The 27,261-nt window shown below is 38.6% G+C and overlaps 1 protein-coding gene across 3 annotated transcripts in view; it reads left to right on the top strand.

The window, feature by feature from the left end:
- Pikfyve (phosphoinositide kinase, FYVE-type zinc finger containing) overlaps nt 1–27,261 on the top strand; it is a 91,895-nt gene that overhangs the window by 17,786 nt on the left and 46,848 nt on the right. For 2 of the 3 annotated variants that reach the window (XM_059278895.1, XM_059278893.1), the window contains 7 exons: nt 602–691; nt 8,745–8,883; nt 12,737–12,894; nt 15,569–15,680; nt 16,829–16,976; nt 17,478–17,645; nt 25,914–25,973. In XM_059278895.1, the coding sequence (XP_059134878.1) occupies nt 602–691; nt 8,745–8,883; nt 12,737–12,894; nt 15,569–15,680; nt 16,829–16,976; nt 17,478–17,645; nt 25,914–25,973 (875 nt within the window). Of the gene's footprint in view, nt 1–601; nt 692–8,744; nt 8,884–12,736; nt 12,895–15,568; nt 15,681–16,828; nt 16,977–17,477; nt 17,657–25,913; nt 25,974–27,261 lie in introns of those variants that run through there. The other variant, XM_059278894.1, reaches the window with a different exon arrangement.

Genomic DNA, 27,261 nt, shown 5'->3' with positions numbered 1-27,261 from the left:
GAAAGATTTTCTTTTTTTGACGGATATGGGTGCTGAAGTTCCGGAAGGTTGAGTAGTGAATCTGAGCCCACACACCTAGTTAAGATAGGCTCTCTACTTGGACCTTGGCTCATCTGACTCTTTGCTGCTGTCCTTAGGAGTTGTGGGGACTGAGAATAGAATTTTGGAACACAGATTTTTTATACAAATCACTTTCATCTTCTATGTGTGGTGTGTAAATGAGTTTTATAAATCCCCTGTTCAACCAGATTTGGGGTTTTATTGACATTCAGTACATTTAAAACATCAATTTTTGATACTAGAGGTGAAACTGTACTTTTTTGTTTGTTTTTTGAGACAGGACTTCTCTGTGTAGCCCTGGCTTTCCTGGAACTCGCTCTGTAGACCAGAATGGCCTCCTCTGCATCCTGAGTGCTGGGTTAATGGTGTGTGCCACCACTGTCCAGCAAAACTGCACTTTTTTTTACCTCAAATAAAGTAAGGACAAAAATGAACTGTATATAATCTCATTGTTGTAGGGAAAAAGAATTAATTTGCTTTAAAATTTTGGAGCACCTGATTGCAGCCCCAAATGATCCCAGTATTTTCATTTTCTTTATAGTTTGATTCATCCAGACTCCTCAAATAGTGCTCTTTCAACGAGACTTGTATCTGTTCAAGAGGATGCAGGGAAATCTCCTGCTCGAAACAGGTAAATCGCCAATAAAAGCTACTCTGGTTTCTATTTCTGTCCCTAGTAATGAGAACAAACGTAAAGATGGCGTCAGAGCTCTGTTAGGCGACCCTTTCTTTGCTTGGTAATTCCTCTTTCAGCTATTCTCTAGTGAGTTAAGATAGTGGAACCTGTTTTCTGTCTTCTCGTTTACTACGATGGCCTGAAGGATGAGAAAGTGAGGCATGTAGACATTCTGTGCAAGGGTGCACCAAGAAAGCGGAGTGACAGATGCTCAAGAGGGAGCACAGCTGGTAGGAGTGTAGGAGGGCCTGTGTGCTGCAGTAGAGTGTGTCAGGATGGATGATTGGCCAGGGCCTTTTAATCTAGTCTCAGATCAGGAGCTATGGGAATTAAAACAATTTTTAATTGCTTTGTAAAATTTGAAAATTGTAAAAGACTTTCAAGAATAGGGAAACAAATGTCCATAAGACATTAAAATGTTCATTAAGACATACTTACATTTTATTTATTTTGATACATTTTATATAATACACACTTTTAAAGAAACCAAAAGTAATTGCTGGGAGTCATGTGACTTTTTGGGGTGAAAAGGCCTGAGAATAGCATGGACAAATTCTCTTTGTGGCAAGGCCCTGGAGAATCTGACCCATACTGGCAAGACTGGTGGATAGTTCGCTGCATAATTCTCAGCATGACCCCAGGAACATATGTGCTACTTGCTCTCCTTGCTTTCTTTATACAAATCATATTGATGGCTGTTTCTAGTTTCACTTTCTCAGAGCTATGGATAAAATAGCTATTACAAAAGGAAAACTTCCCCCTGATGATTCTCCTCTGGGTGAGCCAGAGGCGATTTTGTTAAAAATATATAGTGGGTCTGATTCAGCCTGTAAAGCCTTTGATGTTTCAAGTATGACCATAATTCAGGCTTTTTAGAACAGGATGTTGCCTTTCCAATGCACCCTGTTGTAGTTGGAAGGTTTCTCTGGTCCCTCCCGGCCCTGCAGTCCTGCAGCTGCTTATAAAATAATCATTCAGAGTCCTAATATTATTTACAAACTATATGAGCTATGGCAGGCCTTTTGCTAGCCAGCTCTTCTATCTTAAATGAACCCATTTCTATTAATCTGTGTTTTGTCATGTGTTCTGTGACTTCCTGGTCTGCTGGCATGTTGTTCCTTGGCAGCAGGCTGGGGTCTCTCTTGCCTCTCTTTTCTTCTTCTTGTCTCTCTCTTGGATTTCCTGCCTGGCTACAACCTGATTCGCCATAGGCTAGAGCAGCTTCTTTTTTTTGGTTTTTGTTTTTCAAGACAGGGTTTCTCTATGTAGCTTTGCGCCTTTCCTGGAACTCACTTGGTAGCCCAGGCTGGCCTCGAACTCACAGAGATTCACCTGGCTCTGCCTCCTGAGTGCTGGGATTAAAGGCGTGCACTGCCGCCGCCGCCGCCACCACCACCACCCGACGAGAGCAGCTTCTTTATTAACCAGTCATAGCAATGCATATTCACAATATACATAAAGACATCCCACAGCACCCTGTGACTAGCCTGAAAGAGTTAAAGTAGTTTAAGATAATATTACAGATTTGCATAACTGTTCTGGAGAGAATGATTTTAATCAGAAGAGTCTAGGAGAAATGCTAATAAATAGATAATATCAGGAATTAATGGTAACAGTCTAGGAACAGGGAGTGAAGCAGTATCATAGAAATCCACAGTGCCTTCACTTCTAATAGCTGTGCCAGTACTGTAGGAAATTGACAGGAAAAGAACATGAGAAAAGGAGATAAGCAGTGCCAACCACTAAGGGTAAGCTTTTAAGTTGCATAGTTTACAGGATAATAGGAGAAAACCTGGTATATCCCCATAGGGGATAGAGTAGTACAGAATGAAGAATGAATTGATTCAGCCTTGACTGATCAGTTAATTGTGAGAACGTAAATTTGACTAGAGGTAAATATTAACCGCTAGAGGCAAAACTCTCTTTCACTCTGCATGACACTGTAGCTGCAAAAGCTTCCAACTGGGCACACTGTTCTACCTGTAGGTGTGCCTAATTAGAAAACTTCCTTTGTTGCTTGCAACACTGCTTATGTTTCTCACATTAGGGCTATGAATCAAGTAGTTTTGAAACAGGTGGTCATAGTTTTCTTCACTGTGCTGACTTCACACATCCACCCCAGGTCATTGGACCCGTCTGGAATTAGACTTTCAGGAGGTAGTGCCATCATTTTCTAATTTTTCAGTTAATAGGTTTGAAAAATGTTTTTTATGTTTGAGACAGGATCTTGCTGGCCTTAGACTCACTGTGTAGTCCAGGCTGGTTTCTAATCACAGTTCTAGCTCAGCTCTTTGAGTGCTGGAATTGTAGGCATGAACTGCTTATACCCAGCTGAGAATTCTTTTTTGTTTTTTTTAATAGCAGTTCTAGCTTCATAGCAAAATTGAGCAGAAACTTGGAATCATACATCATGTATATATACAAATAATGATTTCTTTCAGTTAGTAATGCGTACTTATATAGTCAAAAGTTTTTTCCTGTCCCGCCTAGCCCCACAGTCCCGTAGCCGCTTATAAAATAATCATTCAGAGGCTTAATATTATTTACAAACTGTATGGCCTGTGGCAGGCCTCTTGCTAGCTAGCTCTTATATCTTAAATTAACCTATTCCTATTAATCTGTGTTTTGCCATGTGTTCCGTGGCTTTACCAGTCTGCTGGCATGTTGCTCCTTGGGTGGCAGGTTGGCATCTCCCCAGACTCTGCCTTTCTCTTTTCTGTCTCTCTCCTTAAATTTCCTGCCTGCCTCTGAGCTACCTTGCCATAGGCCAAAGCAGCTTATTTATTAACCAATGGGAACAATATATATTCACAGCATACAGAAGACATCCCCCAGCTTAAGTTTCCTCAATAACTTTTCGTGGCTTACTACATAGTTTTCTTTGTTGCTAAGCAATATTCCAGTTCCTAGATGTGCTGTAGTTTATATGACTACACCTTCTGAAAGACATCTTGGTGGATTCTGTGTTTTGGCAGTTATATAGAAGGCTGTGAACATCTGTGCGCAATATTTATATATTTATTTATTCATTCACTCATTCATTCATTCATTTTATTTATTTATTTATTTATTTATTTATTTATTTATTTATTTATTTATGAATCTCATTATGTTTCTCTGTCTATCCTGGGACTTACAGATTTCCACCTGTTCATGCATACTGAGTGCTGAGATTAAAGTTGTACACCACCGTACTCAATTCTATGTAGTTTTAAGTTGATTTGGGTAAATACCAAGAAGCATGATTGTGGGTTCATATAGAAAGAAGATGATTAATTTTGTAAGGGATCACCAATTGTCTTCCAAAACTGTTATTGCCATTTTGCATTTCCACAGACAGTGCACGAGAGTTCCTCTTGTTCCACACCATTTTCAGCATTGATGTTGCCAGTGCTTTGTAATAGGTGTGTAGTGGTGTCTCATTGTTTAAAGCTGCCATTTCCTGATATGAATTGAACATCTTTTCATTTGCTTACTTACCATGCGTGTATCTTCTTTGTAGAGGAGTCCATTTCATGATCACATTGGTCATTTCTTTCACTGTTGAGTTTATATGTATAGAATTTTATATATATAAAGAAGTTTATATATAAAATTAATATTATATATATTTTGAATCAGAATTCTTTATTAGTTAGGTGGTGGTGGTGGTGGTGCATGCTTTTAATACCAGTACTCTGGAGGCAGAGGCAGGCAGGTTTCTGTGAGTTCCAGGCCAGCCTGGTCTACAGAGTGAGTTCTAGGACAGCCAGACATAGAGAAACCCTGTCTCGAAAAACGAAAACAAACAAACAAACTCTTTATAAAATGTGTCATTTGCAAATATTCTTTCATGGTGGCTTCTCTTTTCATTTTTTTGACGTTGTTACGGAGCATAGGTACTTAATTTTAATTCTAGTGTGCCTTTGGTGTTATATATAAGTAGCTATCACTGTATCCAAGGCCAACTAGCTTTGTTCCTGTGTTATCTTCTAGGTGTTTTGTAGTCTTGCATTTTACATTTCGGTTTGTGATCCATTTTATTTATTTATTTATTTATTTATTTATTTATTTATTTATTTATTTATTTATTTACTTATTTACTTATTTATTTATTTGTGACTGGCATAATATTGTTTATATTTCTTTTTGTATGTGTTTATCCATTTGATCCAGTATCTTCTATTGAAAAAAATCATCTTTGCTTTTTTTTTGCCTTTGTTCCTTTGTTAGAGGTCATTTGACTATATTTTGAGGGTCTGTTCTTGAACTCGGTTGTGTTTTATTGACGTGTTTGTCTTTTTGTTTACCAGTGTCTTACGATCTTGATGACTGTAGTTTTATAGTAAGAAGCCTTGAGCTCAGGTAGTGTCAATTCTCCACTTTTTGTCTTCTTTAATATAACAGTGTATTCACTGCTATTTTTTTAAAAATTGTTTTGCTGTCCTTTACAGTCTTTAGAGTTAGCATCTGCAATATAACTTGCTTTGCTCTTGATCAAGATTGCACAGACTCTGGATGTGTTTTAAAGAACTCTCTTTTTAAAAAGATGAATAAAAAGATTTATTCATTATAGGTTTTATTTTGAATTAATTTTTGGTTGTTGCACATTCAGAAATCTTTCATGTTTGCCAGATTTTTCAGGACCCTAACATTCAGTTACGTGATCCTATATGAGATCATGATATAATTAAAGAAGATGGGAGCTAGTCTAGATTCATTCATTACTTTTAATTGTCATTTCTTTTGGTCTGCTTTACTATGTAATAATTCCTTTATTTTCCTGATATTAGATTTGTAAAGAGAAAGCCAATTGTTTAGTGGAATGTCCATTGACCTGTACTTGCCAAATGCTTCTTGGGTTGGATTTAGGGTGTAATTTTTATCCTTCCTTCCTCCCTCCCTTCCTCCCTTCCTCCTTCCCTCCCTCTCTCCTTTCCTTCCTTCCTTCCTTGATAGGAATCCTATAAGGAATCCTGTGTCCTTTCATTCTGTCCTACTAGAATGAATGGGTATGGTTTCATTTATCTCGTTGGTTTCAGTGACTTACGTTTTTGCTAAGATTCTGTCTTAAGTTACTGGTTTTCCTTTGTCATTTAGAAGAGATCCGTGGGGATACCTTGAGGTTGTATCGTTTCAGTCAGTAGTTTTAGCTTTCTGACTATCGCTCTGAGGTTATAAAATGGTGGTATTTTTTTCCTAATTCAATCACTCTTTCTATAATTTTTAGGTGACATTTTAGTCTATAAAATTTTTCTCTTGTTAATGTTCTGATTTTTTAAAAGGAGTCTGGCCTCTCTAGTGAGTACATTGGAGGGCATAAGAGTAGAAGCTGGTACAGTATCAGCAGTCCAAGCTGGAGAAGTGGGCTGAGGGGACATGAGCAATCGAGAAAAGGACAAATTCTAGGTGTATTTTGGTGGTATGTGTAATAGGAGTTTTTAGTCAATAGAATGTAGGCTAAACCAGAAAGGACATCGAAGACGACTAAGGTTTTTTTTTACCTGAGCAGTTTAAGTGTGGTATTGCCATTTATTGAAATTCAGTGGAGGGTGGGAGCATGTTAACAGTTTGATTTTAAGACCTGTTGAATTTGATATGCCATCTAGATATAGCTATCCAAGAGAGATGTCAGATAGAAGGGTTCAGAGGAGACGTGCTGGCTAGAGATAGAAATCTTAGGGTTGTCATCGTGTGAATGGTTCAAAGCAGTGATGTAGCTCATCAGGACAGCGAGAGGAGGGGAAATGGAACCAAGTCCTGAGATTGTGGAAGTGAAGAGGGACTGGAAGAGAGACTGAGATGGAGAGGCTAGTGAGTGAGAGACAAGCCAGCAAGTGAAAAAAGGTGTTGAGCGAGGGAGGAGCTACAGCAGGTGTGTTAGGTAGGATGTGTTAAAGTTGAGCATCAGACTGAGAACAACCCCGGGGACCAGAATAGACCATCACAGTGGGTTGTTTGTCATCAGAGAGAGAAAAGGAAGAGCTGGGGATGGGAAATGCAGCCGAGGGATGTAGAGCGGAGGCAGTTTTAAAGGTAAGCTATGTCACGGTATCCTCGTCGGCAGTGCAGTCACAGCATTGCTGGTTTGTGTGTCTCCCTGGGCTCTGGGTTGATGCGAAGATGGATGAAGGCCTTCAGGACAGGTAGAGTTGAGTCTGTATATGCTGTCATAATAAAGTTAGTCAGCATCTTTGCCACAGCATATTTACTAGCGCTTTTGACAGCAAAAGTAACTGATTTTCTTTTGTTCTTGATGCCACTCTATTAGAGTGCGTTCAGGGATTATTGCAGCGTTAGAGAAATCAGGCAGCGTGATGAATGCACACACTGAGGAGTAGACTGAAATAATTGAGTAAGATATAGTGACAGTTTTCCTGAAAGAAAATGTCAAGAAGTGAGTAATTGATAATTATTAACTGACTCTCTGCTAAATCTGTGAATGATTTCTTATTTTAAAATGTTTTTGTGTTTATACTGCACAGAGGATGAATTTTCTTTTGAGACCTATGATTTGAATGGCACCTCTTAGTATTAGTGGACTTTAGATAAGTTTCTTTATACCTCATTCTTGAATTAAAGATTGCTTTACATTTAGCTGGGCAGTGGTGGTGCATACCTTTAATCCTAGCACTTGGGAGGCAGATCTCTGAGTTCGAGACCAGTCTGATTTACAAAGCAAGTTCCAGGACAGCTAGGGCAAACAGAGAAACTCTGTCTTGAAAAACTCAAACAAAACAAAACCCTCCCCCCTCCAAATGTTACCATGTATATATTTATTATTCTTTGTGTGTGTGTGTGTGTGTGTGTGTGTGTGTGTGTGTGCACCTACCACAGGATGCATGGAGATTCTCATTCTACCCCACGGGTTCCACCGCTTGAATTTGGGTCATCAGGTTTGGTGGCAAAAACCCCTACCCACTGACCCACCCCACTGGCTCCTGATTCTTGAATTTTTTTCTTCCTAACCTGTAAAATGGAGCTAGTAGTACCCACTTCAAAAATGTGTGAGGGGTAAGTGAAGAAATGTCTAGATTACCCCAGAAATGAGTTATGTAGTGTCAAGTCAAGTTTCTTTTCATCCTTTCTGTGGAAGCTGAGGTTAGAGTTCATTTTCTTTCTTGTAGATGATAACTAAACTTTGAATTAAATTAAAAATAAATAAAAGCTTGGTGTTATTGATAGTCTACTTATAAGTCATATGATAACTGCACAGAGGCAAAGTTAAGGATATGTATGAGAATACTTACATAACAAGAGGAAACACATTTTCTATAACTTTTTTTTTCTGAAGAAATAGGTGTATAAATATATATATTTTGGTTTCAAGACAAGATTTCTCTGAGAAGTCCTGGCTGTCATGGAATGCACTTTGTAGACCAGGCTGACCTTGAAGTCAGAGATCCTCCTGCTTTTCCTCCCAAGTGCTGGGGTTAAAGGCATGCACTACCATTACTTGGCTCATATAATACTATTTGAACACAGTATTTTAAATACAGGCCTACTAATGAGAAGGAAAATAATTCTTTCTTGAGGCATACCATTCAGGTTCACAATCAGTGTTCCTATCATCAGATTCATTGCAGGATGTTCAATTATGAAACCAATTCTTCTTAATTCCTGGGCTAGATAAAAGCAGGGGCAGGCTGGATTTGACATGCAGGCCATACTTCTTTTAACCCAGATATGCAAGGTTATTGCATATAGTTGTTTCTTATTTTTCTCAGTTAGAAAAATGAATTTGAAGTATTTTTTACAAGCAGAGTTTGTATGTGTTTCCTTTGAAATACTAATATGCAAGCTGTATAATTGTTTTTCTATAGTGTTTAAAAACCGTTGAAAATGTTTTATTCAAACAATGGTTTCTGGTGTCCTTTGCTACTTTTCTTCAGTGATAGTCTGCATAGCCGTTGTGACTACTTTTATTGTGCCTCTAGGAATGACACCTAAACATGTAAGTATGAGCTGCACTTAACTCTGTTTGCAGGTGAACTTAAAATTGTGATTTTACTTTTTGTTTTATTTCCAGATCAGCCAGCATTACTAATCTGTCACTGGATCGATCTGGTTCTCCTATGGTTCCCTCATATGAGACATCTGTCAGTCCCCAGGCTAACCGAACCTATGTGAGGACAGAGACGGCTGAGGATGAACGCAAAATTCTTCTGGTACCAGTCCAGTATCTAACCTGTTGTTTGCTAGTTTTGAGCATAAAGATTTATGACTTTTTATCCCTTAAAGAAACACATACAATCATCTGGGCTTGGAATGCATGCCTGTAAACCTGTATTGGGAAGGCTGAGGCAGGAGGATCTTGAATTTGAGGCCAACTTGAGCTAAGTGGGATGTTCTTTAAAAAAAAAAAAAAAGGTATATTAATTAAATGGGGAAATAATTAGCTTAACCTTTTATTTACTAACATCACCTGAGAAACTGGGTAAATACTCTTTCCATACTCATTGTATTACTATTTTCTTTCCCCGTTTCATTCAGTAAAATGAGAATTCATTTATCTAATATAAGAATTGAAGTTAGATTGTTGTTTGCTTAAACTTTGAAACATCATTCTTACATACATGGAAAATTTGTAGAAACTTAATTTCAACTGTTTTTATATGACATAATAATTGGTTCTTTCTTCAGTTTATATATATGGAAAACATATGCCTAATTCTAAGAACAACTCAAAGGAATGAAAAATAAGTCTTTTGTCTTTAAGTGATAATTCGAAAGGCAGAAATGAGATCAATGTGAAGATCCTTACTAGGGAAAGAAGTAATATTTAATAATTTTATTGTGTTTGAGACATGACCCCTCTGTGTCGCCTTGGTTCTTTCTGTGTAGCCCAGGCTGGCCTCGAAGTCACAGAGATCAGCCTGCCTCTGCCTCCCGAGTGCTAGGATTAAAATGTGTGAACCACTCTGCCCAGCTTTGAAATACTATTTTAATGATAAAAATGTGCCAAATGTATATGTCATAGAGAAATAAAATAGGAAGATTGGTAACAGTGAGAGAGTCAGGAAGTCTCCAAAGGGCTTGGACTGGATGTCAAAGGCTGAAGTTACTTTGGTTAGGCAGAATGTGAATCTTATTTAAAGATATGACAAAGTATAGATTTAGGATCAAAGCATTGTCCATGGACAGTAGAATTTGTTGGCTGAGACAGTTTAAGTTGGACTCTGTGGTCAGAATGGAAGGTTGTTGGGTCTACCCACTGGGAGGCAATACATTCAGTCAATCTGTTTACCACTCTAGAGGCGGTAGGACCTGGGAGAATGCAGCCGACACATGACCATGTTCTGACATCGCCCTCTTTTTAATTTTCAATAGTAGGATATTTAGAGTGGTTTTGATTTGAGATGTTGTAGATAAATCTAGCATGTGTGTAATACTCTGCCACCAAGAACAGGGATCCAAACTATGTACAGTACTATTGGTTACATTATTATATTGATCAGAGAAAGCTAGAGAATAGCTTGAAAAGAGACTCATATAATTAGTAGTTCTGGGTCTTTGAAGAACATAAGTTCTTATTTGCCCTTTAATAGGAACGTAAATATTATGATGTCCTATGCAAATAGGAAGTGATTTAAATTCCAAAGAAAAATTAAATGCAATCCTGTCTTCAGTTGAATGAAGGAGTCTATGATGGTCCCAAGGTCCAAGCATAAGCATGGAGTCATTAGTAAAGATAACAGGAGCTGAATCTGTCTAATCCCTCTGGATCCATCAACTTCATCTGTGAGTTGTGGCAAAGGAGGATGAGGAACGTAACGTGTTCAGAGACACTGCAGATGCACACAGGTCAAAGCAGAAGCCTTCACCAGAAGGAGATTGTCAAGTGACATAGGACTCTATGTTCTTTTCCCATGATGCATAGGGCCTTAATTTGGACCCACATGGGCAGACTTGACCTCTGATGATATGGTCGAGATCTTTTTTTTTGCCCATTAGCTGGAAGTTTGCTATATCTTTCTGGTGACTTCCACTGGCTTCTTGCCTTCCACTGGCATCCTTGATGGCCCGGCAGAGGAACTGGAGAGGAATCCATAAAGTTTCAGTGTATCCGTCTGCAATGACAGATGTATACCCCTTCCCAGTTTTCTTCTGGAGAAGTAAAAATAGGGCAGGTTAATGCATCACCTGCCTATTTCCTTCTGCAGCAAGAGCAGGGAGGTTAGAATGTGCGTGAGTATGAGAAGTAAACAGTGGATGTATATGGGTATTATCCAGAAGTTGAAGTTCTTGTTGTAATGGAAGCATAACAGAATGTGAACATGAAGTTAAAGCAGTTTCTATTGCTGGAAATAATCCTACAACAAAAACGGAATCTGAAGTGATATTTAAGGTTTATGAATTAACCATGCCAGGTGAATCAGAGCAGTCAGTTCCACCTGTTGGGCTGAAGTCAAAGAAGTAAAAAAGTATCAATAGATTAATGACTATCTGTACCATGAATCTCTCCTATACCTTTAGATGAGCCATCAATAAAATAAGTATTTGCCTCTGGACTGGGAGAATGTTGGGCATATTTTGTAACCACATTTAGTTTATATAAGAAAATCCCACAGCTTACCATCTGGATAATGATTTCCTATCCTCCATAGTAATCTGCAAGTGAAAGTTGAAAACCCATGGAGTTCTGTAATGCTCTTAAAACTGATTGTTAGTTAAGGGTAGTAGAATACAGCAAGGATCAAATCCATATAATTGCTGACATCGGGTTCTCCCCTGATTTATTATTGAAAGGAAGAAGAGTAAGGTAAGCAGTTAGTATTTTATGGCTCTTGTGGTGTAAATAAATCCATTCCAAAGGTTTAGCCTCTTGTGCTATAATGCCTGTAGGAGACAATTTAGTGGGGAAAATAAGTAAGTTTAAAGACGGTGAAGGATCTACATTATGTACAAATGGTTTTTAGTGTGGATTCAAATAGCTGTAGTTCTTTTCTTGCCTCTCGAGATCATATGCAAGGACTATTCAGTGCCGTCTTTCCTTCTAGAGAAGCCTTCCTGGTTTCTGCCCCATTATTCTCACTCACCTCTTTCTGTGAGGATCTCTGCCCTCTTACCTCATAGCCAACTTCAGGTCCCTGTTCCCAGTGCCACCTCTTTACCCCTCAAGTTGGCGGTGGACCTGGGAGAATAGAGCTGATAAATGAGGCAGACTGAAGTCTCATGTAATAGCCAACTTTATTCAGAGCATCAGACAGTTTATACTCTGAGGGTTAAGAGTAGTCACATGAGTAAAGTGTATAATCACAAATGCAAGCCACATGTGGAGGACAAGCCTCATGTGGCAAAAACATGGTTTTCCGTAGAGGAATATAAATAAATAACAATAGCCAGTTGTAATGAATAGTCAGAAGTAAACTCACTTCTATCTGCTACACCTGGGAGAAGTGTGAAAGCACATTCCAAGAACAATTCTGTGTTTTAAGAAACTAAGGTCCCAAGACTCTTGTTTTCTTGATGTTTTCCCACAAGCACTCAATTCTCACCCAACTCCATTTTTAGACCTTGTTCCAACATCTGTCCTTTCAAGTTTAGCTTTGAACTTGTAGCTGATGAACTTCGTTCAAAGTTTTCTTGTGTAGGAAATTATTCAACAAAGACTTCTTTAGAAACATTTACTGTGCAGTTGAGAATAATGGGAGGATTCCTAGAATCTATGGAGTGGAAGTTAGTGTAATTGAGTAGCATCTTCGTCTACCTTGACTTGTCTCCAAAGAAGAATGTATTTGCACTTAACTAAGAGACATGTAATATGTGCCACTGACTGAAAAAGAAGGAACACTTGAGATACTTCGTTTTGAAGAGAAACAAATTATTCTTGGAATTAATGAGTCAAATTCAAGCTGTTTCCATGTATGTGCCATTTATGTTGAATAACTTATCACACTTAGCTGCTGTGAAAAATCCAAACTGAGATTCCTTTTAAGATTTCAGAACCATAGGAAAGCATCTAAATGGGTATCCTGCATCCCTTTCGGGGGTAACTAATTGCTTTTGATGTGATTCCAGGATAGTGTTCAGTTAAAAGATCTGTGGAAAAAAATCTGCCATCACAGCAGCGGGATGGAATTTCAGGATCACCGTTACTGGTTGAGAACACATCCCAACTGCATCGTAGGAAAGGAATTAGTCAACTGGCTAATCAGAAATGGACACATCGCTACGAGGTAATATAATTTTAAAATGTTTTGAAATTATTCATTAGTTTATTTTTAGTGATTAGGATGCATATTTGAAGATGTAAGGGTATCTTTTTGTGAGTTAGGGTGTTGTTTTAGGGATCTGATGGTGTGAGAAACAAGCTCTTCAACTTCCTGCATCTGATGAGAATGTTGCAGGGAACCTGATTGGGGTCACAATTTACCATACTAAAAACGAGGACTGGCAGCTGGTGAGATGAATCTGTGGGTAAAGGCACTTGTTCCCAAGTCTGAAGACCTGAGTTGGATTTCCTGAACCTGCATGCTATAAAAGGAGGACTAACATGGTGAAAAGCCCCATGGGAAAAACTGGGTGTAGCAGTGCATGGGGGGAGGCAGAGGCCAGAGGTTCAGCTGGTGAGCTGGTCTAAGTGGAATTGATGACGTCCAAGTTCAGTGAGAGACCTGTCTCAAAAGATAGGTGATCAGTTGAGACAGAGACTCCATGCTGGTCTCTGTCTTCTAAGTACTCCCTTCACCATGGGAGCACCCCTGTACATACAAACGCATAGAACCAAACACCCTGAGCATGCAGTCATTCTTCAAATGGATCCCTAGCAATGCGGATGGGAGAATGTAGCTAGAGTCTCTTCTGTAATCTAGACATTGCATCCTGGGTTGAGAATTGAGCCCATAACTTATGTCTGGAGGGACCTAATATGTCTCACAGATCACATATAAAACAAATGGCAGACAGGATCTGCTGCTTTTTGTGTTAGCTACCTTGCTGTTGCTGTGATATGGTACTAGTCCAAGGAAATTCACAGAAGGAAGGATTTATTTTGGCTTAAGGTTACAGAGGGTTAGAGTACATAATGATGGTATTTTAGTTAGGGTTTCTAGTGCTATGATAAAACACCATACATGTGTGTAACAACATTAATTTAAAAAGAGGTCTTGAATTTGGAAGAGAGCAAGCAGGGTATATGGGAGGGCTTGGAGGAGGAAAGAGGAGGGAGAAATGATATAATCTCAAGAAAATGAAAGAAATAATTAAAAACAAAACATAGCACCATGACCAAAAGCAATTGGGAGGAAAGGGTGTGTTTCCAGCTTACAACTCTCAGGCCACACTCTATCACTGAGGGAAGTTAGTGCAGGAACTCAAGGAAGGGTGTAGAGGCAGGAACTGAAGCAGAAGCCTTGGAGGAATGCTGCTTACTGGCCTGCCTCCTGAGGCTTTCTAGCCTCCTTTATTACACACCTACTACCACCTCCAAGGGGTGGGACCGCCTGCAGTGTGCTGGGTCTTTCCCACATCAGTCATTGATCAAGAAAGTGCTCCAGAGGCTTGACTACAGGCCACTCTAGTGGGGACATTTTCCCAATTAAGGTTCTTTCTTTTCAAATGGCTCTAGCTTGTTTCAGCTGACAAAAACAAAAACAAAACAAAACAAAACCCCAACTGGGACAGCATTCCAACAGGCAGCAGGCATGGTGACCGGAATGGGATGCTGAGTCACATCTTGAACCCCAGTAGAAGGACGAGAGATTTTCACTCTGAAAGGTGGCCTCCATTAATGTAATTCCTCCAACAAAGCTTCATCTCTTAAGTCTCACCAAACACCACCACCAAGTGGGAACCAAGTGTAACATGGGACTGTCTCAGTCATTGTTCTGTTTCTGTGAAGAGACACCGTGATCATGGCAACTCATAAAGAAAAACATTTAATTGGTGCTGGCTTACACTTTCCAAGGTGTAGTCCATTATCATGGCAAGAAGCGTGGTGGCATGCAGGGAGAAGGAGCTGAGAGTTCTACATCTTGATCGGCAGGCAGCCGGAGGAGATTGTGTACCGTAGCTTGAACATATGAGACCTCTAAGCCTGCCTCCACAGTGACACACTTCCTCAACAAGGCTACACCTCCTAATAGCGCCACTCCCTATGGGCCAGACATTCAAACACATGAGTCTGTGGGGGCCATACCTATTCAAATCACCACAGGAACATTCTGATTCAAACCACTACATCTTTCAAGTGAAGCTATCTCTTAGTGTTTGATACTTGCTCAGATGAGTCTCCTCTCACTGAGAAGGAACAAGAAAGAAGTAGCTGTAAACAGGGAACCTCTGTTTCCTAATTTGGCTGTAACTCTTGTGCCTTTAGTCAGATTTTTCAGTCTCTTTGAGACTTGGACCTCTTAATTCCAATGTAGGGGAATGATTTAGTGTTGTAAATAAGCTGTGGGTATTGACAAGAGAGTGTTGGCTAAGTGCTTTATAAGTGTGAAATGTCATATACTGTAATGTGTTGTATCCATTTCATTCATAAATTTCGTATCTATGATATTTGTGTTGTCTTTTCATAGAGACTGTAAGCTGATTGAGTGTAGGAACCATGCCATTCTCAGTCTTTTTTTACTTTGTTAAGGATAGGTGTGAGTGTATTGTGTACTCAGTGCATGCTTAAGCTTGTTTTTAGGGTTACCTTACCAGTAGGTTCTCCTTTGCTTTGGTACCTAGCGGAATTTCATTTGTCTCAAGTAGTTCTTTCTTATCCCTTACTTATCTACAGACCATTTGACAGTTTCTCTTTGATTAGAAATGAAAATGAAAAAAAAAGAGATGCTTTATCATGTGCCCAACATGCATTACTCTGTATGACCTTTTAAAATTTCAGTTTTCTTGGTCTCGATTTAGGGCACAAGCTATAGCAATTGGACAAGCAATGGTTGATGGACGTTGGTTGGATTGTGTCAGTCATCATGACCAGCTTTTCAGGGATGAGTATGCGCTGTATAGACCACTGCAGGTAATTTGGTAGTGCTACTGCTGATAAGAATGTAGTAGCTCGTTTTGAAGTTGTGTTTTTATCAGTAGGAATAAAAAATTGAATTGCCTAAAGACTCTGTTACTAATGCTTGTCAGACTCAGTGCTAGGGAGGTGCTCACCACTGAGTAGCCACCTTCCAGGATCAAGCACTGTTAGTGTGCTGTGGCTTTGCTCAGACTTGGCTTCTGCTACTTAGACTTGTCAGTTAACTTTAATGTTTTTCAGTTTTACTCTCTGTATTTTTAGAACTAAGAGGGAATGAAGTATACATAGTAATATGATTTGAAAATTTGATATCAAAGGTTTTGACTCTTTGTATACAAATTGTACACTAATGACCAAATGCTAAAATTTATTTTACAAGAATGAAAATTATTTATAGATAATTTTTTTGTTTGGTTGCTTTGTTTGTTTTTTTTGAGACAGGCTACTGTGTAGCCCTGGCTTTCTTGGAACTCACTCTAGACCAGGCAGGCCTCGAGCTCAGAGATTTGCCTGCCTCTGCCTCTTGAGTGCTAGGACCAGAGGCCTGTGCCACCACCATCTGGCTATAGAAAACTTTTTAAAAAAAGATATAATTCTTTAATTTTTGGTTTGTGCAAAAGAATACACACACACACACACACACACACACACACGAACATACATATACTTAGACACACACAAGCATATGTCCATATGATAAAACTATAAGAAGCTTACAGACTAAGCTTTGTAAGCTGAAACCAGAAGCCCCATAGTTAGAAATGATCAATAGCCCCATAGAGTGATATGGTATAATTTGTTAAAATTGGATTGTTTTTCTAGGGGGTTCTCGAGTTGCCAGGGTTAGACTAAATTATGCTATCTTCGCTGAGAACTAAAGGATGAAGTGAAACCCTGCCAAATACATATCAAAGAAATATTCATTTGTAAAATGCTACTTAAGCTTTGCAGTTAGTGAAAATTATCATTTAAGAGTGTGATTATCAGTATGATACTGCTTTGTACCTCTTTGTTATTACTTAGCTGTTTTTATGTGAACTTATTGAATTGTTAAAGTTATAGAAATATAGGCCACAACTTCTTTGCCGTATGCTGGTGGTGTCACTCAGGGTCAGCTGCTTGGTTTGCTTTGGTCCTTTCAGAGTACAGAATTTTCTGAAACACCTTCTCCAGACAGCGACTCAGTGAACTCTGTGGAGGGACACTCTGAACCATCCTGGTTTAAAGACATCAAGTTTGATGATAGTGACACAGAGCAGATTGCCGAAGAAGGTGACGATAATTTGGCTAGTAAGTGTGACTTTCTAATGGTTCAGTGTCTATGGCTTATTGCCGTGCTGGTGTGATGAAATGATTGTCCTGTTTATGATTTATGGTTCCCACTGGATGTCAACATTTGATGGTAGTGACCCTCGCTTAGATACAGTATTTTCGTAAGCCAGCCTGTTAGTCAGCTGACATTTCTGGATGTTGCCACGGTCTCTAGTTGCAGCAGCTTGAAAATAACTCCTGAGCTAATATCGCAGCAGGCAGCTTTCTTATCTCTTCACTGTGGTATCAGACTTCCTCTGTGCAGAACCTCCAATTTATTTCCTTTTTTAAAATTCATTTGAAATTTAACGTGCTTCAATTTTATTAAGTCTACCCAGAAGTACATGAAAATACTGTATCCATTTTGGTATTGCACATTGGGCTTGTGTATTAAAACTTTTTTCCTTTCCTCCAACGCCCTGATAAAACCCATTTTTACTCCCCTCTCCCTATATTTCTTTCCCTTCCCAACACTAAAAGATTCTGCCAGTCCTAGCAAGCGTACCTCAGTCAGCAGTTTCCAGTCCACAGTGGACAGTGACTCAGCCGCTTCCATCAGCCTGAACGTGGAGCTGGACAACGTGAACTTCCATATCAAGAAGCCCTCCAAGTACCCACATGTGCCCCCTCACCCTGCTGACCAAAAAGGTAGGAGGTAGTCACCACCTGGATTCCAAGCAGGCCAAAGAGTTGGGCCCTAGGGTCTCGTTATAGCCTGTCCTCTGCCTTCCTCTGTCCCTTAGGACTGAGGGGATCTGGAGTGGGCTTTGTTCCACTGTTGCTGATCCCACCCTCCCATTCCCCCACCCCATACTCCTCCCCACACCTTTTTTGGTTGATTCTTTTTATTTCTTATTTTCTCCCTTTGCACTACCATGCCCAGTTTAAAGTGTATAGTCTTTAAAAGGAACTATATCTGGCTGCTCTTCCCGTAATGTGCAACTTCCAAGGTGGCAATTCTTTGCATTGATAACATGGACGTTCTGCCCTATTCTTTTGTCTTTTCTTCATTTAACATCACAGAGCCTCTTTGCTTGTGCTATTCTACAGCCACGGTTACTTAAGACTGTTCAGATGCCTGAGCGTAGATGGGGAAGTTACTCTTTCATTTCCATTACATTTATTTTAAAGTTTCTTCTCTAGTAAAAAATGAATTCTTTTGTAGTTTTAGCTGTCTTACTTGATGCTTTAGTTTGTGAACTCAAAAATACTAATGGCCACATTAAAAAAAATCCAAAAAACAAAAACATAGTGTTAAAGGAAAGATGCAGTGAACCATTTCTAATGTGTAACATCATCGCAACATGGATGGATTGCTCCTTTTAAAAATAAAGGGTGAGCTGTATATTATTAGATGCAACTAGAAGCTTACTTCAAGTATAAGACTAATGGACCATTATTTTTCAAAGAAAATAAAATAAGTAATTATGGGAGTTCATTATACTAATAACCAAAACATCTTTATTATAAATAAAGCATTTAATTCCATGGTTTTACCCAGCGTTTGAATTTTAAACATTTAACTCTCTAATACTGAATTGCTTCTGAAATGCTTGCCTAATTCTTTGCTACTCCTTTACTTTGAACCTAAAAATAACATAAAGAACATACAGAATCTAAAGGTTTATTTCACATTTTGAAACATGCACATTTCCTCAACAAATTTCTCCATAATTGTCAATGTAAAGATGTGATAAAATGTCAATTAAGGTAATGATGATAATAAAAAGTGATTCTTATTTAAAAAATAAGGTACTGAGAGAGAGTGAGAGAAAGGAGATTTGACTGTAGGTGAATATAAAGTCCACATGGTGATGGGGATCCTCAGTATAGAAGTTTCAAACATGATGGAGAACATTTGGATGAGTGTGAAGGGCAGTGTGGTAGATCTGACCCTTGTGTGTACACTGCAGTTACACGAGCTTAGGCTTTTAATAGAGATGTGGGTCAGCAGTAGACTATGTCATGACGAGACATCTGCCCGCTGAACATGCATGTTAGCTGTTCCGTTTTGCTGAAAGCAGAGTGTAAAGTACACTTTCTGTTTGCTGATGATTTTAAGGATGTCTTGAAAATTTTGGAAAAGGTAACCTCTCATCATAGGATTCCTACTGGCAAAGGGTGTACTGCTGAGCCAGCACACATTTACTTTAGGAAACCTAACTCAGGATATAGGGTGAGGAACAGAATTAGAGGCTTCAAAAGTGACATTTTTGCCAACCTCAGTGTAACTCTGGAGAATAAAAAGAGAAACACCTGCAGTTGAAAAAACTGTCTGGCTTTAAATCATTTAAAAACTTGTAAAAGTTGTGAGAAGCAGCTGTTGTGGTGATAAATCTGAAAGAAGGTTACATACTTGTTAAGAAAATTGACAGGATTGCAAACATCCACATTGTACCAAAAGTTGGAGGAAATGTCAAGGATATCTGAGAACAGAGTCCAGTTGTCATAGAAAGAAAAAAAATCAGCTCAGTTATTAGAGAAGTAGCTGTATTTCTCTGTCAAAATTAATCTTATCAGGAATGATACATAGATAAGGGAAGAAAGAAACTGAGCGTGCATGGTTAGTCCTGACCAGATGTAGGCAGACTGCCCGCTTAGTAACAGTTTAGTTGTTTCTGGTCATGGAGCTAGAGTCTACTGTCTTTGAAGACTCCTTTGAAGACAGAGTAAGTGTCTAGCTGACTGTATTGCGAGATGGCATGACTTTTTTTTTTTTTTTTTAATGGTTTCTTGATATGGCTTTGGAAGATACCAAATTGTAAGAAGTTTAGTAAGTAAAGTATACTATGATATTTGAAAAGGATTTGTGTTGACTCGATACCTGCCCTGGTTAGCTATCTTCACCTTAGTGGTGATAAGAAGTTGGTAGGTTAGAGGAGTATAGTATGTTTTCTTTATGTTGATAAAGCATTTGATTGTCCTAGACCACAATGAAATATGTAAAAGAGGTAGTTGAAGTCATTGGTCATATGTATTTGTTAAAAGCATAGGCTGTGCTGTGGTGATCTGGGAGATGGCTCAGCAGGTAAAGGTGCTTGTCACCAAGCCTGATGACCTGAGTTCCATCCCTGGCACCCACATGATGGAAAACAAGAACCAAGTCACCTTCTGGCTTCCACATGTTTGTTACGGCATAGGCATGCGTGTCTCCCCCCCCGCCCCCAATTTAGGACAGCTCAGGCAATGGAGTCCGGATTAGCTTTATAACAATCTGTCGCTTGTTTAAAATGCTAAAATAGTCATTATCAATTTGACACCAGTAGGAAGAGGATATCCTAAGTTATCCTATAGGGCTTTGCTTACTCATAGTCAAGATTATTCAGCACTCACTAGTGCAGATTACTAGTATAGAATAATAAGTTTCATTGTGATTTTTCACATATTCATAAATTATATTTGTGTTAGTTAGATGGTACAAAGTGATGCAATGACATATGTATATGAAGGAATGAGTCAATAAAACCAGTTAACATCTGGCATCTCAGTAACCAACCATTTTTTTGATGACAAGGACCTTCAAAATTTACTTTAATAATTTTGAGATATCTACTATACATTATTAAATTGCAGGCTTCTTGCTATAAAGTAGATTTCAGTTCCCCTACCTAACTGAAACTTCCTACCCTAGACCAATACTTCCCTATTCTCTCTACTCCGTGGCCTCTGACGCCTACTGTTCTGCCCACTGTGACCTTTATTTTTGTATGGAAACACGCAAAGCATAGTGTGTTTGGTAAGTGTAGGAGTTCAGTAGTGCTCTTATTAATACTGACACTAGTTGTGTAGCTTGCTTGAATGATTGGACAAAATATTGAAATGATCATTGTCAATTTGATAGCAGCAGGAAGAAGATGCTCCTAGGTTTTGTTATAGGGCTTGTCACGTCTGTAGTCAGTTTGCTCAGCACTTGGTGTGTGAGGGCTTGGGGCACATGTTTTTAAGAGTCTTGTATGTATGTGTATGTGCATGTATGGGGGAGGCCAGATGTCAGCATTGGGTGTCTTCCTCAGTATTGCTCTTCACCTTAGTTTCTGAGACAAGGTGAACCTGGAACTCACTGATTTGGTTAGACTACCTGGCCGATAGGCCCCAGGGATCCTCCTGCCTCTACTTCCTCAGTGCTGGCATTACAGGTATGTGCTGCTGCATTCAAACTTTTACATGAGCGCTTAGGATCCAGACTCAGCTTGGTCACACTCTCATGCTTGTGTGGCTAGCACTTTGCAGACTGAGTTATCTCTTCAGTTTCTGTTCAATACTTTATAAACGTTTTTCATTTACATTTTTTATGTATATTGGTGTTTTGCCTGCATGTGTGTATGTGCACCATGTGTGTGCCTGGTGCCCGCAGAAGCCAGAAGAAGCTAGTGGATTTCCTGGAACTAGACCTAGAGATGTTTGTGAACCACTGTGTGGGTGCTGGGAATTGAACCCAGGTTCTTTGAAAGAGCAGCCAGTGCTCTTTCTTAACCACTGAGCCAGCTCTTCAGCCTCTGTTCAGTAGTTATTATAACTGTGTAGTAACTGTCTAGAATAATGAGTTTCATTGTGATATTTTCATGTATGCATATAACATATTTTGATTGTATTTTCTAAAAATAGTTCTAAGAAAGTGTTGGTTATGGGCCAGTGAACTAACTCAGTGAGTAAAGGCATTTCCTGCCACGCCTGAGGACTCAAGTTCAGTCTCTGGGCCCCACATGGTGCATGGAGACAATCAGTTTCCTCAAACTGTCCTCTGATCTCTAGATATGCACTGTGACATATGTACACACACACACACACACACACACACACACACACACACACACAAATATAATACAAAAATGTAAAAGTATTGAATTATTCATTATATTGGGGCAGAGTATGATCAGCTTTTTTGGGTCTACATTTTTTGTGTATTTCAAATCCACATTTTATTTTGTTTGTTTTTTCAAGACAGGGTTTCTCTGTGTAGCTTTGTGCCTTTCCTGGAACTCACTCTGTAGCCCAGACTGGCCTCGAACTCACAAGAGATCCGCCTGCCTCTGCCACCTGAGAAAATAAACATTTCTTTATATCTAGAAGGCACGAAGCCAGATGGTGGTAGCACATACCTTTAATCCCAGCACTTGGGAGGCAGAAGCAGCTGGATCTCAGTGAGTTCGAGGCCAGCCTGGGCTACAAAGCGAGTACCAGGACAGCCAAGAATATTACATAGAGAAACCCTGTCTTGAGGAAACAAACAAACAAACAAACAAACAAACAAACAAATCTAGAGGCATGGCTGACACTAAATGGCAGAATTGGAATTGTAGAGTTTTGTGAAGCGGCAGACTGACCTTAAGATGAAATTCAGTACATTCCAAATAAAACAGTGTAGTCACACATAACGTGTTTACTGTGAATGCTCTGGAGGAAGCCACTTTAGTGATTCATGTGATCAGGACCAAGGTTTTATACAGTGTACATCACATGGCCAGGATTGGTTTATTCAGTAAATGGGCATGAGAAGAGATGATTATAAACTTTAATTATCTGAAGATTCATTCATTAGCAAAAGTTCTTTCCCTTCCTGTCCTAATGCAATGTATTTCATTAGTAGCAATAAAACGACTGGTGTTGTGGTCCAGTGTAAGTTTTGGGATCTGTTCTGATGGATGAATAGAGCTGGCTTGGCAGGATCTTAGAGTAGTTGAAATCTTTGTTGTATTAAGACTAAGGGGAGTTGAGCTATTTAAAATGGAGAAATGAAGGCTTAATGCCATTGTCCCTATTTGAGAGGAAGGATGAGAATTTTATATGTGGAAGAGTCAAGTTCAGTAGTCAGGAGTAGTGAGCTTCTGCCGCTTGGCTTTGGAGGTGTTCAAGTGGAGTCTGGATGTCCACTTGTCAGAGTTATAGACAGATACTGACATCTGGTGAGAGATTAGGTAGATTTAATGTCCTTCAGGCTTTCTTTTAGCTCCAAATCTGAAATGTAAGTGTAGCTGTAGAATTTTAAAGTTGTGAGAGTTATCCTTTAGCTCATTCAGTGAGACTATTAAAGAAGAGGGTCTACCACCAGAAAGAGGACAATTATTAGGTGGATCTGATTGGTTGTTTGCAACCTTGGTAGTCTTAGTTTGCAGTTTGAGGACGTAAGAGCTTCGAATACCTGTACTTGCTTTCACAGTTCCCTCTCTCTAGCCTTTATTGTACTAGTGAGAATTCCTGTTTGTCTTACAAAGCTGAAATATGAGGAAACATTTTGCTCTGTGGTAGTTAAGTTGAACACTGATTGCTAGCAAGTAAAGATTGCCAGAGTAACTTAGAGTTTTGTGAATGAACTATTCTTCTGCATGTGTGGTCAGGGATGGCTGGCTTTATCTTTTCATGAGGTGGAAGCCAGTCCTTACTAGTTCTTTTCTTGTGGATTAACCTTTATTTCTTTCTTTCATTCATTCATTCATTCATTCATTCATTCATTCATTCATGTATTTATGTATTTTATTCATATGAGTGCTCTATGTGCACGTATGTCTGCAAGCCAGAAGAGAGCATCAGATCCCATTTTAGATGATTATAACCCAATGTATGGTTGGGGGATTTGAACTCAGCACCTCAGGAAGAATAGCCAGTGAGTGCTCTTAACTACTGAGCCATCTCTCCAGCCTAGCCCTTTATTTCTTATGGCTGAAGAAATTTGGATTTTTAAAACTACTGAAATATCCATACTTAAAAACATTGCTCTTGAATTTTATATCATGTAAGAAAGCCTCAAAACCTTCAACACTTAGTGTCCTTTCTGGTTTAGTAATTTTTCCTTTTTTTTTTTTTAAGATTTGTATTATTGAAATATATTTTATTTTTATATATTTATATATTTATTGAAATATATTTGTGTTGCAAGCAGGATTCTGAATTGTTCTTAGAAAGTTAGTAACTAGGCTTGACACAGGTCAAAGCTATGGCTCTGTAAGCCCTTTGAGTGGACTTCCCATGCATAGAAAACATGGGATTGAGGAGCAGGTGAAACATACCACGGAGAAACACTGGATCAGATCTAGAATGAGAGACGTCATATAGGACATTTGCTTGGTTCTTTCAAAATTCATTCTCATCGTGCAAAGAAGGTAGGAGATGTGTTCTAGATGAGAAGAGGAGGAGGAGGCATGGCAGGCAAATTCCATGTATGAACTTGATAGGATCCAATTTCCAAGGGTATGTCTATGAAAGACACTGTGCAAATAGGTAAATTTGAGTATGGGTCAGTTCTGTGATTGTTACAGTATTGTATGTTTTCATAAGCACGTAAATGATGTGGTGGCTATAGAGAAGAGAGCCCTTGTTTAAAGAGAGACATACTGATAAGCTACTTGAAAAGTGTTGTGTGCTACTTGAATTAATTGGGATAACTTACATTTAAAATTTTCTATTTACATGTATGTGTATGTGTATGTGTGAGTGTGGGTGTAGGGTGCTGTGAAACTGGAATTACAGACAGTTGTGAGCTGTCATGTCGGTGCTGGGAATCAAACCCAGGTTCTCTGGAAAAACAGCAGATGTTCTTAACCCCTGAGCCATTTCTCTAGCCCCGGGGTAACTTTAAAAGCATGTGCAGATATATAGAGAAAACAGATAGGACAAGTCTTAAAAATTACCAAATCTAGGTGGACAGTATACAGGACTTTTTATGGATTTAAAAATTTCCACAATGTGAGGGGTAAACCATGGTTTCTGGAATTTGATATTTTAAGTTTTAGTATGAGAAGTAGGGCTTTTAAAGAACAATGCATTAGTTGAACTAACAGGATTTGGCATTGGTTATTTCTGCCAGGAATAAAGTATAGAAACAAATCGTATCTACATACCTGATTGTATTGCATGATGCACTTCAGTTTTCTTTCTTTTTTAAAAATTATTTATTTTATGTACATTGGTGTTTTTCCTGCATGTATGTCAGCAGGAAATTGGAAGTTACAGAGAGTTGTGAACCACTATGTGGGTGCTGGGGATAGAACCTGGGTTCTCTGGAAGAACAGCTAGTGCTCTTAACTGATGAAGCCCTTGCACTTCAGTTTTCTAAATAGAATATTTTTCTCTGCTTCCTGTCTGAAAGGGTGAATGTATTAGCATGGAAATGAACTCGGAACACATTTTGTGGAGAATATTCACATTAAAGTAGTTAAGCATTGTGGTTTAATTTGCATAGTGGAAAGAACTCTGAGTGTGTTTAAAGGACAGTTCACTTGCAGAGTTTCACTTGTGAAGTGTCTAGAATTATAATGCTTGAAAGCGTCAGAGTGTATTCATCAGTTATCTTCTGGCAAACATTTGGTAGTAAACTAGAAATTAAAAAAACAAAACCTGATTTTAAAAAATTTGTACTGTTTTCTTCGGTGGCTTCTTCTTATAAAGTATTCTGTATGTAGATCATCATTATTTGTTAAATAATGCAGTAATACATGAGGAAAGTGGTAGAACATTTTAAGGCTTATGCTAATCACTAAAAATCTTTGCTTTTTTATTTTTGTTTTCTAAAGGAAGGAGAGTTCATTCTGGAGCTCTTTTGAGTAACCATGGCTCAGGAGTACAGATTTAGGTTACCCCAATTTACAAGTTTCAACAAGGAAGCAGTTTTCTAAATTAGTTCTGTTTTGGCAACTAATCATTTGGAAAAAAAATCTGTTAAAATATCTGACATTTGAACCAAGGCAAATGGTTTAATGGTTCTGTTGTCAATTTAAGTTACTGAAAATAGTTTACTATAAAATATATAGAACATGTATAAAGAGACATTTTAGTGAAAATATTTCTTAAATTTGCCGGGCAGTGATGAGTTTTGTAGGAGTAATTTACACTTGTGTGTGGGTGTTTTGCTGCATAATTATGCTGGCATATTGAAGTCATACGTCTTTCCTTCCTCTTCTCTCTTCTCTTCCTGGTTTGCAGAGTATTTGGTTTCTGACACTGGAGGACAACAGCTCTCAATAAGTGATGCCTTCATCAAAGGTAATTTTACAAACAACTGTCTGTTATAATTTTACAAACAATGTCTGTTTCATGATGATGTGCTTGAGGATTTAGGACATTGACAGAAAGCGCTGAAAATATATTTAATTACTATCATAGGAACATGATTTTAAATGTGTAGAATGACTTTTGAGTATGTTAGAAGTCAAGAATATAAATTTGGTCTTGGTTTGAGAAGGGGACCTTTAATTTAAAAATGATTGTTTAATTTTTTTTTTTTTTTTAAAGGAAGGGAAGCATCGAAACTTTTTTTTTGTATTTTATATACATTGGTGTTTTGCCTGCAGGTATGTCTGTATGAGGGCATCAGATCCCCTGGAACAGGAGTTATGACAGTTGTGAGTTGCTGTATGGGTGCTTGGAATTGAACCTGGGTCCTCTGGAAGAACAGTCAGTGCTCTTAACCACTGAGCCATCTCTCCAGCCCGATTGTTTAAATTTTTGAATAGAGTTTGCATTTCATATTTTTGAAGGCATTATCTAAGAGTAAATATTGATATACATATTGTCAAGGATTGCCACTTTGCCAAAGAGCTCACAAGTGAGCTTATCACTTGAATTTGATGTTTGCCCTGTGGAGTTGGGAAGAGAAGCAGGCAAACAGAATAAAGCACTAAATCTATTGATCGGTTTCATTGGGACTAAAGACGAGTAGATGAATACAAACCTCTCCTACCTTTACCTTAAACTCCCGTGGGAGAAAGACAAAGGGAGAAAAGGATCCTTCTCTGGTCTTCTCAGTTCCTGGGGTTTTAGAAAAAGAGAGAAGTGGGGCAAGAAAAGGATTCTTCTCTGGTCTTGGTCTTCTTAGTTCCTGGGGTTTTAGTAAAAGAGAGAAGTCGGGCAAGTTGGAACAAGGGAGGCTGGTGGCAGCTGATCGGGCTTGACTGTCTATCTAAATTCACCTCCTCACATCTGGTTCAACTAGAAGTTTATAGACTGGCTCTTCATGTATGTAATTGAAAAGTGCCAGCCTTGTGCCTCATGTACCATGACACATGCTTTATAGAAGTTGGTTTGCTTTAAAAGAGAAAGCATTAGAATTTCCTATCTTTCTTTCCATTTGTTCAGTCATACTATTCAATGGTTATTTAATGAACACATGTTTTGTAAAACATTTTTTTAAACTTTTTGTAATCCATTTTATCATTTTAAAAGTTAATATTTTTATTTTTTTAAGTCATGTAACCAAAAAAAAAAAAAAAAAAAAGTTCCTGAAAAGCTGGGCAGTGGTGGCTCATGCCTTTAATCCCAGCACTTGGGAGGC

The sequence above is a fragment of the Peromyscus eremicus genome, chromosome 13 (genome assembly GCF_949786415.1).
Source record: "Peromyscus eremicus chromosome 13, PerEre_H2_v1, whole genome shotgun sequence".
Taxonomy (NCBI): domain Eukaryota; kingdom Metazoa; phylum Chordata; class Mammalia; order Rodentia; family Cricetidae; genus Peromyscus; species Peromyscus eremicus.
Note: the sequence above shows the minus strand (reverse complement) of the source record. Positions and strands in the feature narration are given on the sequence as shown.